The sequence below is a fragment of the Galeopterus variegatus genome, unplaced genomic scaffold, assembly GCF_000696425.1.
Source record: "Galeopterus variegatus unplaced genomic scaffold, G_variegatus-3.0.2 Scaffold647, whole genome shotgun sequence".
NCBI classification, from domain to species: Eukaryota; Metazoa; Chordata; class Mammalia; order Dermoptera; family Cynocephalidae; genus Galeopterus; species Galeopterus variegatus.
Window position 1 is genome coordinate 452,576 of NW_007726758.1, and position 19,102 is coordinate 471,677.

Consider the following 19,102-nt stretch of genomic DNA (forward strand, 5'->3'; position numbering starts at 1 on the left):
CAGTTCGGCAAGTTCTGCTACATTTTTTTTATGACAGTAATTTCCTTGTACATGTCCTCTTTCAGGTCCTGTATGTTTTTCCTGGTTTCATCATGCTGTCTAGCTGTGTTTTTTTGTATCTCATTCAGTCTCTTTAGGATTATCACTTGAAATTCCCTGTCATTCATTTCAAGGCTTCTTGTTCTATAGGATCTGGAGTTTGAGATTTATTAACTTTTGGTGGTGTACTTTCTTGGTTTTTTGCATTTCTGGTATCTCTTTTTGGGTGTTTGTTCATTTTGGCAGGGAGTTTCACTCGGGTCTTGGACCTCTGCGGGAAGTCTCCTCTCTGGTCAGTTTGAATTCTACTAAGTTGCTGGATACTTCCCTACCAGTCCCGTAAGGTGTGTGTGTTCTGCACCTCGCTATCGGGGCATTTTCCCACTCTGTGTGCACTAGGTGGGGCTGTTGAGCCTTGCAAAGGGGTCCCACAGGGTGTGTAATTATTTTTTTTTTCCCGAGACTCCGCCTCCTTTTGCCGGCCCGCTCCCCACTCTGTGCGCTCAGAACAGGGCTGAGGCGTGTCTTCTACAAACTTCATCTTTCAGCTGAGACATCAAAGCTGTGCCCTGCCCCGCCCTGCCCAGGAAGAGTTTCAGGTGTCTAGTCTCTCCAACTGCAGGGTGTGAGCTCCTCGGGGGAGGGTCCCACAGCTCACAGTTCCTCTTTGACTCCCTCCAGCACAGGTCGACCCGGGCGCCCTCCGGGAGAGCTCTCTGGCAGCTTCAATGTAGCTCAAGAGTGCTCCGGGCTCCTCTCTCCCAACCAGAAATCAGTTAGGGGTCTTCCAAACTGAGGCCCACAGAGATGGTATCTGCCTCCCGGAAACAGGGAGTTTACCTGGCGCTGAAGCCCAGGGTGTGGTGGAGAGACGATCTGGGTGGGCTCCTCTTCCCTGCCCTCCCGACGCTAGCTGTGGGCTCCCCACGCTACCAGCCCCGTCAGAGATCTGCCGGGAGAGTGGGATTGTAGGCCGGTCCACAGGCCCCGGGGGGCCCCGCGTCAAGGTACACAAGTGGCACGTCTCAGTGAGGAGCCGCGCCAAGCAAAGATGGCTGGCCTGCCTGATCTGAGCCGGCCATCTCCGCCCCCACCCAAGAAAATGGAGGCAGCGGGCGCCTAGCCTGGTGTGGTAGGCGGGAGCCAGGCGGGCGGGGAGCAGTCGGGCTTTGCCCCACAAGTGGGGCTGGGCTGGGGGTGACTCACAGAGCTTGCAGAGTTGGGCCGGTACAGCGCCTTCCACTCCGTTTCTGTGTCATCTCTGCTGGCTTACTTGGGCTTTGTTGTCTCGGGCTGCTCGCTCGAACCCGCAGCACGGCTTGGGCGCTCTCAGGAGTCTTCTTTTGTGACAGCCCTAAAACCTCGAACCTGTAGTTGCTTGTTTGTCATTGTAGGTTAGTTGTTCAAAGATTTATTCGTTTTTTGTTGCTCTTGGAAATGCAAATAGTACTCTGGTATCACAGCGCACACTTCTCAGGGTCGCGCTGTCTCCTGGCACGGCCGCTCCAGGCCCGTCGCCATTTTGTGAATAACATAGCTGAGGTTCTAACCCAAGCCTGAGTCCATAGTCCAGATTACTAACCTCTCTTCTCTACCAAAGATCAGCACACGTTTTCTTTACTAGCCTTTAAGCAGATATCCACATACTTGGAGACATGATTTCAGCCCTTTAGGGCTTCTTTATCTCCCTTATGGGGCTGGTAATGGAAAAGCAGTCTCCAACTTTCACAGTGGATGAGTTATCCATATTATCTTTTAATTGCATTTTTTTCACGAACTTTCTGAAGGACTCTCATACATATAAGAGGCTGAATTCCCTGAAGAGCAAGTTGTTAATTGTTTCATCCTTGCAGATCTTTTATTTAAAACAAAGTATACACACAAGGGATTGTTTCCATACCTGGAGGAGATACTTAATAGTGATGTAAAGAGTGATGAAGAACATTTTGCCAACTGTGTAGTCAGGGCCAGACTAGCAGTCTGGTAACTACTAGTTTGTGATCTTGCTATGGAGTAGGGCATGACTCAAACCATGAGTTACCTGTAGAATCCATTACAAGAATAAAGACACACAAACCCACAGTCATTGACTTATGACAAGTGTAAGATGTAGAAAATGACAGTGATTTCCTGATTAATCAGCTACATTAGTTTCTGTGATCTAGTATGCACATAAGCCAATTAGAAGGTGGAGATCATTTCCTGTCTCCCAACAAATTACATGCAAATAACCAAACAGACAGTATGTCAAGGTTGAAAGTCCAGACAACAAACTCTGGAGTTAAATTCAAGTCTTTTAGGAGACTTTTGACTAGAGGTAAAGAAAATAAGCCACATGTTACAGAATACTTAGAAAGACTAGGGTAGACAAAACAAAAACAACTGAAGCTCATTATAATAAGAACTTGATTGCCATTGAGAGGCATACCTGGAAGGGGACATTGGATGACCACACTTGGGCACATAAAGGCTTGATTGATGGAATCTCACATTTTGGTTTAGGAGGCTGTCATCATGGGAAAGTGAGGGACTTTTTAAAAGTGATCTTGGTAGAATCCTCCAGAAAACTATCAAATCAGAACTTTAAGAGCACAGGAGCTGAAAACATCAAATCCAAGTCTGCTGTTTAACAGGGAGAGCTTTGATGCTCAGGAGTGAGTCCAGTAAGTCTTTCCAGTAGGTATTATTTTCAATTTTTCTTTTATTTGTACTACTGCACAGTGTTTTTGTTTGTTTGTTTTCTGGTAAAGAAAATAAAGTGTGTGGTTTTATTGTTTTATTTCAGATTTGGAGTCAACATATGACACCAGAAATATATTTTCAGAAAAGGACATTTTTCAAATAAATTTTTCTCAATGGGAGATAAAGGAAAAAAGTAAAGCCCTAGGCCTTGAGGCATCCATTTTCAGTAATAATTGGAAGTGCAAAAGCAAATTTGAGGGACTACAGGGACATCAAGAGGGATACTTCAGTCAAATGACAATCAGCTATGCGAAGATGCCTACTTACAGAGGAAGTAAATCTCACACTCCACATCAAAGAATTCATAATAGAGAGAAACCCTATGTTTGTAAGGAATGTGGAAAGGCTTGTAGTCATGGCTCAAAACTTGTTCAACATGAGAGAACTCATACAGCTGAAAAACACTTTGAATGTAAAGAATGTGGGAAGAACTTTTTTAGTGCCTATCAACTTACAGTGCATCAGAGATTTCATAGTGGTGAGAAACCCTATGAATGCAAGGAATGTGGAAAAACCTTTAGTTGGGGATCAAGCCTTGTTAAGCATGAGAGAATTCATACTGGTGAGAAACCCTATGAATGTAAAGAATGTGGAAAAGCCTTTAGTCGTGGCTATCACCTTACTCAACATCAGAGAATTCATATTGGTGTGAAATCTTATGAATGTAAGGATTGTGGGAAGGCCTTTTTTTGGGGCTCAAGCCTTGCTAAACACGAAATAATTCATACAGGTGAGAAACCTTATAAATGTAAAGAATGTGGGAAGGCCTTCAGTCGTGGCTATCAACTTACTCAGCATCAGAAAATTCATACTGGTAAGAAACCTTATGAATGTAGAGTATGTGGAAAGGCTTTTTGTTGGGGTTACCAACTTACTCGACATCAGATATTTCATACTGGTGAGAAACCCTATGAATGTAAGGAATGTGGAAAAGCCTTTAATTGTGGGTCAAGTCTTATTCAACATGAAAGAATACATACAGGTGAGAAACCGTATGAATGTAAAGAATGTGGAAAGGCCTTTAGTCGTGGCTATCACCTTACTCAGCATCAGAAAATTCATACTGGTGAGAAACCTTTTGCATGTAAGGACTGTGGGAAGGCCTTCAGTTGGGGTTCAAGCCTTGTTAAACACGAGAGAGTCCATACTGGTGAGAAATCCTATGAATGTAAAGAATGTGGGAAGGCCTTTGGTAGTGGGTATCAGCTTATTCGGCATCAGATATTTCATACTGGCGAAAAACCCTATGAGTGTAAGGAATGTGGAAAGGCCTTTAATTGTGGATCAAGTCTTGTTCAACATGAGAGGATTCATACAGGTGAGAAACCCTATGAATGTAAAGAATGTGGGAAGGCGTTTAGTCGTGGCTATCACCTTACTCAACATCAGAAAATTCATACTGGTGAGAAACCTTTTAAATGTAAGGACTGTGGGAAGGCCTTTAGTTGGGGTTCAAGTCTTGTTAAACATGAGAGAGTCCATAGTGGTGAGAAGTCCTATGAATGTAAAGAATGTGGGAAAGCCTTTTGTAGCGGCTATCAACTTAGTGTTCATCAGAGATTGCATATTGGTGCGAAAATTTATCAACGTAAGGAATTTGAGAAGACCTTTACTCATAGCTCAAACCTTGTTCAGTGTGAGAGAACTCATAGTGATGGTAGATCCCATGAATATAAAGAATGGGGACACCTTTATATGGACAGTTTACTCAAATGAGAAAACTGATACTGGTGCAACCTTATCATTGAAGATATATGAAAGAACATTTTTTTATGTATGGACAAATTACTCCGTATGAGAAATCTTACTCTTGAGAAACTATGAATGTAAGGAATGTACAAAAGCCTGTATGTAGACAGTTTCCTTGATATCAGCAAATTCATTCTACTGAGAAATATTTTGAATATAAGGAATATGAAAAGACCTTTAGACTTTTGTGCTATCTTATTGAACATCAATTTACACTGATGTAAAACCATTTAGATGTAAGGAATGTGTGAACACCTTTATTCATGGCACAAAGTTTGATCGACATCAGGGAATTTGTACTTATTAGAAAAACTAAATGTAAGGAATGTAGGATTGATCTAAATGTAATTCAGTTCTTGCTCCACATAGAGAATTCATACTGCTGTGTAATCTTATGAATGTAAGGAATGTGGGAAGGCTTATAGGATGGTAAACATCTTAGAGTACAGCAGAGAATTCATCCAAATGAGAAACCCTTTGAATTAGAATGGTAGGATGGCCTTTAGACAAATGCTATTTTCCAAACTATTTTCTAGACAATAGTGCCAGTTCACAACATTGTCATCTATCCACTATGAGATAATTGCAGAAAATGAGAGTAAATGTTTGGAAGCTTTTATAGCAATCTGTTATTGCTATAACTTTTTCATTGTATTTTCCTAAAGTATCAGTTCATGAATGATCGAAAAATTTTTAAAAAGTTTTCTTATCCAGAAATAATTTTAGAGACAACATTCATGCTTTTTAAAACATGATGCAATTCACAATAGGTTTTAATTCAAATAAGAAATCCTTGATTGTTACCTCTCTGTTTAAGAATAGCAGAATATTCATGCTATTGGAAGATTTGGCAAGTGAGGGAATCACAATTTTCTTATGCTCATAACAGTATAAGAGAATTTGTTTACTTAGTGAATGTATAGAAGCCTTCCAACATTATTCAGTCTTTGTTAAACTTCAGCAAATTCATCATAGAGAACAACCCTGTTAATGTAACAAATGTAGGAAAACCCTTACCTGTGGCACAAACCATAACTTGTTGTCATCACCGTTCCACCTCCTTACTACCTATGGGATGTTGGGCAAAATGCTTATCCCCTCTGGGTATCATATTTAAAAGGCTGGTGATGGTAACTATCCAATAATGCTGTTGTAGAGACTGGATGGATTTTATATGTATCAGATCCCTGGACGAGTATGAGGTGTCTTCAAAAAGTTCATGGAAAGATTTGTATTATCTTCTAATTCCACTTTTCCACAACCTTTTTGAAGTACCCTTGTATCAGGTATGTAGACTATGCTCAATACATATTAACTATTTTTCATATTATTCTCATTATTAATATTACTATTGGTGAATTCTTAGGAGTACAACCATTTGGCATAATGAATTTAGAAAAGGGAGCTGACTGGTTAGCTCAATTGACGCTGATAACACCAAGGTCCAGGGTTCAATTCCTGTACCAGCCAGCCACCAAAAAGAAAAGAAAAGCTTCCCATAACTACTCATCCACTTGAATTTCAGATAATTCATTCTGGGTAAAATCTAGTAAAATGAAAAGAATTGGAGAGGATTTTTATCTAGAGTTGATCCCTTAAGCTGCATCAAAAATTAGGCTGAAAAGAAACAGATTTTGAAGAGTTTAGGAAAGCTATTTTATAGAATGCCACACATTTGTTTCTCATGGTGAATTTGTTTCTTTCCTTATGGTAAAATTTAATGTGTGCCTCTCTCCTTCATATTTCTCGTAAAAAAAAGTTAGAACTAGAGGCTTAAATATTTTTGGCTAGAACACTTCATAGATGGTGATGTGTATTTCATTTTGCAGCATATCAGAAGCACATAATATCCATTTTTCCCACTATCACAAATGTTTGATCACTTTATTAAGATATTGACTACTCAAGCTCTATTATAAAGATCCATTATATAACTAGTAGGATTGGTAAATCTTGGTCAACTACTTTTGGAAATGTATATGTATGTATTTTAATATTTGAAAATCAGAATGTATCTTCAGATTGATGGCTTCTTGTAATCACTTTCAACCAGGTGGCTGTTATGAGTTAGTGCTAGCATCAAAGCATATTAGTCGTAATGAAATAGAGTGTGTTTTTATATACTTACACAGTTAGAAATCAACCCTTTAAAATGTATTCCTTTTCAAACATAATGTCATTTCCATCAAAACTTCTGCATTGACAATCAGGTATCTGTGGTTCATCATTATAAATCTGCACCTCACTTCTGTTCAGTCATTCACCATCTAGTGGTTGACATTATCGTTCCACACAACAGCAATTTTAATAATCAAGTGTAACACAAAGCAGAATACTTCGAGTGTTTTAATAGAATACATCATTGCTAATTGGTTAATATGCTACTCCCCCTGGGTACCATATTTGCGTATTAACCAGGAGATGTGGGGATGGTGCTTTATCCCAGCATTTCTGAAATTATTTTCCAAGAATCACAGTGCTTGCTCGTACTTGAAAAAGAAGGAGGCTTCTCTGCTTAGGGAAGCTTATGAAGTAGTATCTTCTAAATTCCCTCTTAAAGAACAACCAAAAGCACTTTATCAGCATCTCAAGCACATAATCAGACTAAAGAGAGTTCTAGTGAAGAAAATTGTTCAACTTTGTTTAAACTGGTGTATCTCAAACTTTATCATGGAAATACCAGTTCCCATTACCTATCACCATCGTAGGTATGTGAAACAGCATTGGGGAGTGCTGCCACAACCAAGAGAGACTCTAAAGTTGGAAATTTCAGTCACCCAATGTGGTTGTTAGCTATGACGGAATGGCAATTAGCATCATGCTGTCAAATGGCTGCCTCTTTCTAATGTTTTCTCTTATTCGTGAGTAAAGATCTTTGTTGCATGTAAGAGGAATGCCTCCTGAGTTTTATCAAATGCCATTTCACCATCTCATCCCACACTTGTACAGTATTTAATTTGTTAATGTCATTTATACTGACAGATTCTTTGACTTTTTCCCATTTCTGGATGTATCCAGGGTAGTCATGGTATAAGAGTATTATTCTGATGCACTTGCTTGATTTCATTTGTTACTATTTTTTTAGGATTTGTGCATCTCATGAGTGAGATTGAATAATAGTTTTTTAAAAAAATTATTATCACTGTTATTGTTTTGGTATTGCAATTACCTGTTGTACAAAACTGTATGACCCTATTGAGTTATTATGTTTTGCATTGGAGATCCTTAATCACTATTTTAGTTCCATCTTTTGACTTTTGTGTGTGTGTGTGTCTTTTAATTTCTACTTTGGATACAAATTCATTGAGTGTCCAGCACAGTTTCTTTAAGGAGCCTTTATAGCTGATTATTATGTTTGTTTGTGTTAATATTGTTTACCTCCAGTAGCTAGAAGGGTTTCTGTTTCTTTCACTGAAATCTGCATTATCCAAAATTTTCTGCCAGAAATAGTTGTGTGCAACAGATAATCAAGGATGGGAATCAAATCTGTTATTGGAAATCAGAACTGGTTGGGTTTTAAGGAAGTGAAGCTCAAGTTATAATTAGGAAATAAAAAAACAAGTTTATCATAGCATAACATTTATTATAATGAAGTGCAGATTCAGAGAAAGGTTTTTGAAGAATGAGGGTTTTCGCATTGAATTGTGAGGTGAATTGGCTTTTTCTGCCTGCATTGTCAAGCTTACAAAAAAAAAAGAGAAACGTAAATGTCAAACTCCTTAGCATGGCTTACATAACCCATCATTCTCTACATGATCTGTCTTGTTTACCTCTCTTACCTCATCTCTAATGAATCCTCACACTTCTTAATAAATTCTAGCTACATTAGCTGTTCTATCAATTAAAAATGCATTTGACCCTGAATAATAAACTCTCTCCAATAACTAATATGCACAAAGTTTTTGTTAAATAAATACTTAGTACTTACATTATTATAAAAGACTAACTTCTCAGTGCCATGAGTTAGAGTTGCATTTCCATTCTCCTACTCACTTTAACTTCCTAAATTTAAAATTAGCTCATTTTAGGGCCGGCCTGGTGGTGCACTGGAGAGTGCGCCACTTGGGAGTGCAGCGGCGCTCCCGCCGAGGGTTCGGATCCCATGTGGAGACCGGTTCCCGCTCACTGGCTGAGCGCAGTGCGGGCGCAACACTGAGGGTTGCGATCCCGTTGCTGGTCCCCGGTACAGGCGCGACACCAAGGGTTGCGATCCCGTTACTGGTCAGTAAAAAAGACAAAAAAAGGAAAAACAAAAAATAATAAAAATAAATAAATAAAATTAGCTCATTTTAAATATAGTTTGTTTTCTGAATAAATAGTGTTTATTCATTCCAGAATTCTGGGAGAACATATCGGGAATTCAGTTACAGTTTCATTTGGGGGATATCCCCCCAAGAATGCATCTGGACTGTGAAATCTCTGTATAATCTCAGCTGTTATCATTGGAGGGATCTTATTAACGTTTTTCATATATCAAATCTCCAATTTCCTGGATCCCATATTTTCCTCTTTTTCATTTACTTTCTCAATGTTGAGCATCTTCAATAATTTCTGGAACAGCATTTAATCGAAGAGAAAGTTTTGAGACTTTGCCTTACTGAAAATGTCTCTATACTAACTCATCCTTGATTGGTAATTTGACTGCTGTCTAACTTGAGTTTGGAAAACATTATATCTCAGAAGTTTGAAAACATTGTTTCATTGTCTTCAAGAAGTCTGAAGTCATTCTGATTTCTCTCCCTCTAGATATGACATGTTCTTTTTTACTTGACGTCTTAATAACCTTTTATTTCTCCCCAATGTTTTGAAATCTAAATGTGGATTTTCTCTAATTCATTTCTCAGTTGGCCCTTTCCGTCTCTAAATGAATGTGTTTCAGTTCTGGCAAATTCTCTTATATGGTTTCTTTGATACTGTTTTCTCCTCCGTGTTTATATTTTTCTCTTTTAGGGTTATCTCTTATCTAAACATTCACTTCTAGGGAAGTTTTGCTGTTTTTCTAATGTTTCTTTCCTATCCGCCACATTGCCCCAATTTCCTAGAAGCTCTTCTGTATTATCTTCCAAACACTCTCTTGAGAACTTTATCTCTGTTGTGCTTCTAACTCCCCAAAGCTCTATTTATCCTTTATCATTCATTTTAATAGCACGCTACACTTACTTCATGGATGCAGTATAGTCTCATATCTCTTTGACAATATTAATTGTAATTTTCGAAGCTTTTCCAGCTTTCTTTATATGCTCTTTTTCCCTCATGTAACTTTTTTCTCTTTGTATTTGTCTTTCCCCACCCTCAACCCCCACAGGATAGAATATTTGTTCAAGTGCCTGCTGATCATGAGGTGTCCATTAGTATTAAAGAATGAGGTTTTAATAGTGGATTCAAATCACAAGTGGTAGGGCAGAAATTGTATCAAATGGACCTTCCATTAGGATTATTATACAGACCCTATCATTTCATTAGGGTAATATCAAATGTCAATATGTAGGCCCCTTTTTCATGGTTTGTGCATTTTCTGCAAAGAGGAAAACTCATATCTGCTGCATTGGAAGGCAGTACTCAAAAAGAAAATGATAAGTGCATTTTGAAAATTTATTAAGTCACAAGAAACACGTTAACCAAGATAGATTTTAGGTGAGTCTACAGTTACACTTATAGTGGTCAGACACTGAATGCTTAAAAATTGTTGAATGGATGACAACTGCTGGTAAAAAGGACTATTTGTAGACTTTTGTTTGACCACAATTGACAAAGTAAGTTCTGTTCTGTAGATGTGAGTATCATGGCTAATGAGCACAAAGGGGCTGAAAGCTGGAAAACAAGCAGCCAGGAATGTAGTGATGTTCATCAGTTGCAGGCTTGGGTTGACAGAGAGAGTCATACAGTGACAAGATGGAAGAGAGGGAATGAAAGGAAACAAATAAGCTCACCAAAAGCAGGACAGGATGAGTGGCACTGGTCTCTGGGAAGGCCATTTGAGAGAGGCTGGTGTGGTGAATGTACTGGATTCTCTGCTTGTGTCTTTGCAGGGAGAGCATTATGGAGCCACTGGCCCAGACCATGGGTTCTAGACACAGACTATCAAGGAAGGAAAACAGGAATGCATAGAGTGAGCTTATACATGAATCAGACCCTCTTGTAGAACACAATCCAAAATGCTTTTCTTTAATGTTTGTAGTGTTCCTTGGGATAATTGCTGTCAATGGCACAATAACATTTATCGGGAGTTGAGGATTCCATCAGAGGAAACAGGGAGTTGAACAAATTTAAGGGCTTTCTATTTGAATTCTGCCCACGTGGAATTACTAGGGCTGATTATGATAGCCTGGAAGCCACTCAAGGGGCGGGTGGTGCAGAGAGAAACCCCCTGGGACACTCTGTGAATATAAAAATTAAGTTTACATTCAACATCTCCCAGGAAGTAGTTCAAGCCAAAGGCAGCCAATGTGTGATAGACTCCCTTTGAGAAAAAGACCAGGGAGTTGGCTACGGTCGGATGGTTGAGAATTAGTTTGTGGGTCTCTGTGTTTAGTGGAAAAAGTGAATATATAAAGGAGTGACAAATTCCCCAGGAATCCAACTCCGGTATGGAAGAAGAAAATCCCAATTACCAATTCACTGGAAGCCATATTGTCAGTACTTAGAAAACGTTTATTTTATTCAGAGCCAGAGAAACCTAGAAAGATAGAAAGTATATTATTTTCCTCAGTATGACAAATGTAATATTGAACAAAGTTCTTCTTCATTTTCACACAGGCATACTATGAATTTATCCTTTTTTAAAAAATTTTTTATTTCATTTATTGAATCAAAATTGATTATACATATTTTGGGGGTTGAACATTGAGAATTGTTGATTAAATCAATATTACTAGCATATATATTGTTACAAATCATAATAATTCTTTATGGCTCTTGTCCAACCTCTCCCCTTCCCCCATTCCCTCCCCCTCCCCCCCTCTAATTGCCCTAGATTTCTTCTCTCCTTCTGAAAGAATAATGTTTACACTCTTAACTTGTTGCCTAGATGATCTGTCCAATGCTGAGAGATGTGATCAGGTCCCCCAATATTCTGTCACTCTGAAACGGGTTTTGTGGAAAGAGACATCCTCTTCTTTTCTTTGTCTCTCCTGGTGACTCTTCTTGTGTGAATGCACTCCAGTGGTTGGTGGACCATCTGTATGATGGCTGTGGCATCTAGCCACTTTTGCAGCAGCCATGGTTATTGTGGTGGCTGTGGTAGGCCACCCACGTGGAGGTGCTGTTTTTGGCATGCTCCTTGGCACTAGCAGTATGCCTGGTTGTGGCGTGTGTTTGGTTCCCTTCTCCATGCCTCTGGTCCCTGGGCAGGTCCTGAGGTACTGGCACGGTGTCCCTGGTTGTGGGAGAGAGGTCCAGTCCCCTTCTCCTTGCCTTGGGCCCCTGGGTGGGCCCTGAGGTACTGGCGTGGTGTGCCTTGTTGTGGGAGAAGGGTCTGGTTCCTGGCTCCATACCTCAGGTCACTGGGTGGGACCCAAGGCACTGGCTTGGTGTGCATGGCTGTGGGAGAGAGGCCCAGTCCCCTTCTCCATGCCTCAGATCCCCGGGCAGGCCCTGAGGCACTGGTGCAGTGTGCCTGGTTGTGGGAGAGAGGTCCAGTCCCTTTCTCCATGCCCCGGGTCCCCAGGTGGGCTCTGAGGTGCTGGCATGTTGTGCATGGTTGTGTGATGGAGGTCCAGTCCCCTTCTCCATGCCCCGGGTCCCTGGGTGGGCTCCAAGGTGCTGGCATGTTGTGCCTGGTTGTGGGAGGGTGGTCCAGTCCCTGACTACATACCCCAGGTCCCCGGGTGGGCCCCAAGGTGCTGGCTCAGTATGCCTGGTTGTGGGAGAGAGGTCTGGTCCCCTTCTCCATGCCCTGGGTCCCTGGGCAGGCCCCAAGGTTCTGACATGGTGTGCCTGGTTGTGGGAGAGAGGCCCAGTCCCCTTCTCCATGTCTCGGTTCCCCAGGTGGGCCCTGAAGCGCTGGCTCTGTGCCTGGTTATGGGAGAGAGGTCCGTTCCCCTTCTCCTTGCCTCAGGTCCCTGGGCAGGCCCCAACATGCTGGCATGGTGTGCCTGGTTGTGGGAGGGGGCTCCAGTCCCCTTCTCCAGACCTCGGGTCCCTGGGCAGTCCCTGAAGCTCTGGCACAGTGTGCCTGGAAGTGGGAGTGGGGTCCCGCCCCCAGATCCAAGCCTCCATTTCCCAGGCAGGTCCCAGGGTGCTGGTGGTGTGCCTGGGACGGAACTAATTTTTTGTCCTTTGCTTCTAACAGGGAACTTTCTGTGGGAACCAGTACTTGAGCTGTGTGGTTGTTTAAATTGCTACCTTGCTGCTGTTTCCCTAGGGAAGGCTTTTAGTGCAGCTCAGGGTTTAATGGTTGACCTTATAGGTACTTCCGGCTCTCCAGAGACCTGGTGGATCTGTGTTCTGTAGAATCTCTGATCTGGGCCTGAGTTTTTTCAACAAACTGCACCCCATGCAATTCTGCATTCCTGACTAGTCTCCTCTGAGTGGTCCTACACTGATTCGGGGTCAAATCAGCTGTCCTTGCTGTGTCCCAGTGTTCCCCTGGTGGGCCTGTCTCCCATGGGACAGGCACTGCGCCAGTCCCTTGTGATGACTCAGTGGCCTCTGAGTGGCTCCCTTTTTTCAGTTGTTCTGGCTCCCCTCTCCTGCATGGGTCCACGTGCACCCTATTAGTGGTCTTGCTGTCCTGGGGGCCGCCAAGGCCCTCTTCTCTCTTGCTGCCTCCAAGTAACTCCATCTGAAGGGCACAGCTGCGGCTTCTGCCGGCTCCTGCCGGCTCCTGCTCCATGTGCTAATCAGCTCGAGCCTTAAAGCAGCTGCTGCCCAAAATGCTCAGAGCAGTTTTTCCCTCTCCCATCATAGTTTCTCCTGCCTTCATGAACTCCGTAGGTCTCTCCTCCTCTTCCCCTGAGTTCCAGCGCCCCGGCGTGGCTGATGTTACATTTTTATAGTTGTAAATTTGGTTGATTTGTGGGAGAGAGTGACACTGCAGTCCGTCTATTCCGCCATCTTGATTGGATCCCTGAATTTATCCTTAGTATTATTGAATTTGCAGATCTTGAATCAAACTACAAATACAAACTACATTGAAGAAATAAACCAGTCCTTTTCCAAGTTATACTTGCTTTGCTAGCATTTAGTTCTGGGTAATGTGCATGTGTGATTTTTGAGTAGTTTGTTTTTAGCAAAAGCTATACAGTGGCAAAAAGTGGGGTGCTTATGTCCCATAATGTATCTTCTAAGGCACACATCAAATACCTAGGTGTAAATTTAACAAGATATGTGCAAGATATCTACATCAAAATTACAGAACACAGCTAGGTAAAATTGAAGAAGACCTAAATAAATAGAGAATATACCAGTTCATGGATTTGAATATTCCATATTGTGAAGATGTTTATTCTTCCCAAATTGATATAAAGATTCAATGAAATCCCAATAAAAATCACAGCAAACATCTTTGTAGATCTTGCCAAGCTCATTCTAAAATGTCTAAGGAAATAAAAAGATCTAGAATTGCCAAGGACAGTCTTAAAGAGAAAAAAAGGTTGGAAGATTTAACTTACCTTATTTCAATACTTACTATAAAGCTATTTTATAGAGTGTAGTATTTGCATAAGGATAGTTAAATATATGAGTGTAACAGAGACTCTAGAAATACTTCCAAATATATACAGTCAATTGATTTTTGACAAAGTCACCTATGCAAATCAATGGGAGAAATGATTTTGTCTTCAAAAATCTTTCCAAATGGCAATAAACACAATAAGCAAATTCAAAGACAAATGACAAACTGTAGGAAAATATTTGCAACATTTATCATGGAGAATAGCTAATATTTCTAATATACAGAGAGCTTTTTTAAAAATTAAGGGTAGGCTGGCCAGTTAGCTCAGTTGGTTAGAGAGCAGCCTTATACACTAAGATCACAGATTCACATCCCTGTACCAGCCAGACACACACACACACACACACACACACACACACACAATTAAGGGTAAAGATAAGTGGTTGCTTAGTGCTAGTGGGGCAGTACAGGGTGATAGCCAAGAGGTACAGGGTCTCTTTTTGAGGTGATAAAAATGTTCTCAAATTGTGGTGATGGTTGCACAAATCTGTGAATATATGAAAAACCATTGATTTGTACACTTTAAATAGTTGGAGTGTATGCTATGTGAATTATATCAATGAAGTGGTTTTATATATATATATATTAAAAAGGAAGTTAGGCAGAACCTAATGACATTTATGTTCTTAAATGCTTATTTTAGAAAAAAGAAATAAAAACCCATGAGCTAAGCACATATCTTAAGACAATAATAAAAAACATCAAGATATACCTATAGTAGAAGGACATGAAACAGAAAATCATACAATACAGGAAAAAAATAAAATTAAAATTAGTTCTTTGAAAAGATGAGGAACCTGAGAAGGAAGGTGCAAATAAACAATATATAAACAGAAAAAGAGCCATAACTACAGCTGCTGCAGACATAAAAAGATAAGATGATATTATAGACAAACTTATGTCAATAAGTTTGAAAACATCGAAGAAATGGCTAAGTTCCTAGAAAGATTCACCAAAACTGTTTCAAGAAGAAAATTTAAAATACCCTACAACAAAAAGCTAAGAACAAAAAGAACAAAAACCTATTCAAAAATTAGACAAAATACATGAATGGACAAGTAACAAAAAGACAAAAATGGCTCTGAAACATATAAAAAATGTTCAATTCCATTTATAATAAGAAAAATACAAATTAAAACTATTCTGAGATACCAGTTCTTACCCATCAGTTTGACAAGACTTCAAAAGCTTGACAAATATATTTCTTGACAATGCAGTGGGGAAACAAGAAGTGTTATATTTTGTTGATAGGCATTCAAGTGGTATGACACTCATGGAGTGAAATTTGGTAGTATCCAACATGGAGGGAAATTTGGTAGTATCCAACAAAACTACATAGATTTTTACCCTTTTCCCTGAATTCCCATTAAGATATGCTTTTAAAAATAGGAAAATAAATGTTCATATGATTATTCAATGTAGCCTTCTTTGTGCTTACAAAATATTGGAAATTACTTAAATGTCCAAGTATAGGTAATTTGTTTAATAAATTATGATACAGTTTATAAAGTCCTGTAGAAATCTAGATAAGAATGAGAAAGGTCTCTATGTATTGGTACAGAGTAATTTTCAGGAGCTATTGTTAGGTGGAAAAATCAAAGGTCAAGAGAGCATATAAAGTATGCTACCTTTTGAGTGAGGAAGAAGAGGAAAAGAGTATAGAGTCTTACATAAGTCTTGGGCAGCGTGGGCACTGGCGGAGAACTACAAATAAACCCTTAATTCTGTGGGTTTGTTTTTTGTATAGAAATAGGAATCCATAATTCCATTCCTATAATAAATGGATAAATAAATAAATGTATGAATGAATAAGTAAGTAAATTAATGGGTGTAGAAGAGAATATATGTGCCCACAGTAGAATGACAAGTGTCAGCTGGTAATTGCGATGTGAGTGCTGCAATTGGGAAAATCATTATTTTGCAACCATCATAGTAAAGATTGGATCAGGCAGACTGTTAATGCATTCTAAATCTAGGGGACATCTTGATGAAGAGCATGACATTCGTGAAGTCTCAACGTGTTTCCCCATATCCAGCTTATAAGTTGCAAGGGAAAAATCATTAATTATCAAAAAGAAATTGGATAACAGCTTAATTGGGTAAACAAAACTAACCAATGAGGGGATAGATGAACACTGGGTACCTGCAGATGAGATACCCTGAGGACACAAAATCGCCTATGCAGTATTCTGGCCAAGAATACAGGAGCTAACAAACATCAGACAAAGTCCAAATGAAGAATGTTCTATTAAAGTGTGGGGGAGCATATTGCTCCCAAATGCCAATGTCACAAAAGACAAAGGACTATGGAAAATTTCCAGATAAAGGAGTCTAAAGACAGAGACACAATTACATGCAAAATTTGATTCTAAGATGGATCATGTCCTGGAAGGAAAACCTGCCATAAAAGACATTAGTGGGTCAGTTTTAAAATGTGGAACATGGATGGTAGGTTAGAACATTGTATTGTGTTAATTTGTTGATGTGGGTAACTTTACTATTGTTATCTAAGGGAATGTTCCAATTCCTAGGAAATATACTCTAAAGTATTTAGGAATAAAGGGCCACATTTGTATGCAGCTTACTCTCAAATGTTTGGTGTGGGGGCAGGGGGTATATATATATATACACAGAGAGAGAGAGAGAGAGAGAGGGAGAGAGAGAGAGGAGAGCAAACAGTAAAGCAAATGTAGTAAAATGTTAACAATAGAAGGTGTATTGTGGAGTAAATCATAGGTATTCTTGCATTATTGTAACTTTTGTGAAAAATTGAAAATATTTATAAAGTTTTAAAATGTTGTGTATTGTATCGTTCCATTTCTATTGCTTATAACAAAATACCTGGAACTGGGGAATTTATAAAGAAAGTGAAATTTATTGCTTACAGTTTTGGAGGCTGGGAAGTCCAAAGTCCAGGGAGCACATCTGGTGAGGGTCTCGGTGGTGGTGACAGTGACCCAGGAGTCTCACATGGCAGATCAGAGAGAGAGAGAGACTAACCTCATTCACTCCTTTTTAAAACCCTCAGAGCCACACCCCTGGCCACCATTATTAATCCATTTACTATGGCACGGTCCAACAATCTAATCACCTCTTCAAGGCTCCATCTTTCAATTACCATAATAGAATTTCCCACCCTCAACAGTTATAGTGGAGATTAAGCTTTAATTTATGGACTTTGGGGAACAAAATTCAATCAATCCACAGCACTTATAAATAGCTGTATATTTGCATGGAATAAAGAAATTTGAAGCCAACCTCAAACCGTAATCAAATATAATTTGAAGTGGATCATAGTTCTAACTATAAAATATGAAAACATCAATACTTTTAGAAAAAATAAAACAACAACGGACTAACTCATGATCTTGGGGCAGGGAATTATCTTTTACACAGGCCACAAAAGATACTAACCATAAAAGAAAAAATTCATATACTGGACTTTATTTTTTTTAAAACTTGAGAGAAAAGGCAGGCCAGAAACAAGGGGAATAATTTATACATATTGTTGACAAAGGGTTATATCTAGCACACATAAAATCTCTTACACATAAATAATAAAAATACAAACAATCCTATATAAAGGCTAAAAGATTTTATTATCTGGCAAAGAGATTAAAACCACAGTGGATATTACTACACACCCACTAGAATGGTTACAGTTATAAAGACTGACATTGTTGACAAGGATATGGAGCAACTGAAACTGATACATTGCTGATGAATAGTAAATGTGGACATCCATGTTTGAAAAGTTTCTAATACTCCATGATACAGTAATTCTGCTCATTGGAAAAAAATAAAATCATATGTCCACTACAAGATTGGAACAAGAATATCCATAGCATCTTATTGCATAATAATAATAATAAAAACCCTGCAAACTCTCTAGAAATCCATCAATAGAAGAATGGATAAATAAACTGTGGCATATTCATACACTGGAATATTAAAAAACAATAAAAAGCATAGAACTACTAATATGAGCAATAACATGGCCAAATTGCAAAATTTTACGATGAGTGAAAGAATATAGACACAGAAGAGTTTATAATGTATGATTTCATTCACATAAAGATCAAGATAAGGGAAAACGAGTCAATTGTAATAGAAATCAGAATAATGGTTGCCCTGAGTAGGGTCCCCCAGTCTCCCCTACTCCCCTACTTACTGTGTTCTGACCGAAAATCTCAGGATGCTTTGATCTCCTTGTGACTCAGCTAGCTGCAGTTTCCTCCATCAGGCTTGAAACAAATCTGGGGCCCTGAACATTCTCAGGCACTGATAAAGGTATCTAGGTTGTTGCCCACAATACTGAATGAAACTGGCCCTGTCCTGAGCCAATTTCCTTAAATCCTCATGTAAACTCCATACCCTGACCCCTCACTGCTGACATACGTAGGTAGAACACCTCTTTTTTCTCACTGTCTATTGTGAGGATACACTGCAACTATCTGTACATACGTTCCCCTAATAAATATTTTGGACATCACCCTGGCATTTAGTGCTTCTTTCTTTGGAATCCTAACTGGCGTGGAGGCATTCCCTATAGGAACTCCCCTGTCACCACCTTTGAGGAGATTCCAGCCTCAGGTTCAGTGGTACAAAATATCTTGGGATATTGAAAGAAAAGAAGCAAGAGAGAACTTTTAGGTGTGTTGAAAATGTTCTATATCTTGATTTGTGTGGTGCAAAAATTCCTAAAAATACATGTTTAATTTATAAATTTTACTCTGCATAAAATATACATTAATATATTTTAAAAGACAGAAGTGAAGATGGCATTATTTAAAGATTCAAAATTATATTGCTTATTATAGGCACAATTTAATCACATATATAGAAAAGTTAAATAAGATTGAAAACATCTTGAAAAATATAGAACAAGAGAAGGATGGG

At 39.4% G+C, this 19,102-nt stretch overlaps 1 protein-coding gene across 1 annotated transcript in view; it reads left to right on the forward strand.

Moving 5' to 3' along the window:
* Window positions 1–4,704, forward strand: part of ZNF283 (zinc finger protein 283) — a 30,680-nt gene extending 25,976 nt beyond the window's left edge. Inside the window, 2 exon segments of the mRNA XM_008570950.1 lie at window positions 2,825–4,460; window positions 4,462–4,704. Of these exon segments, the coding sequence (XP_008569172.1) occupies window positions 2,825–4,460; window positions 4,462–4,579 (1,754 nt within the window). The 3' untranslated portion in view covers window positions 4,580–4,704.
* Window positions 4,705–19,102: the final 14,398 nt, after the last annotated feature.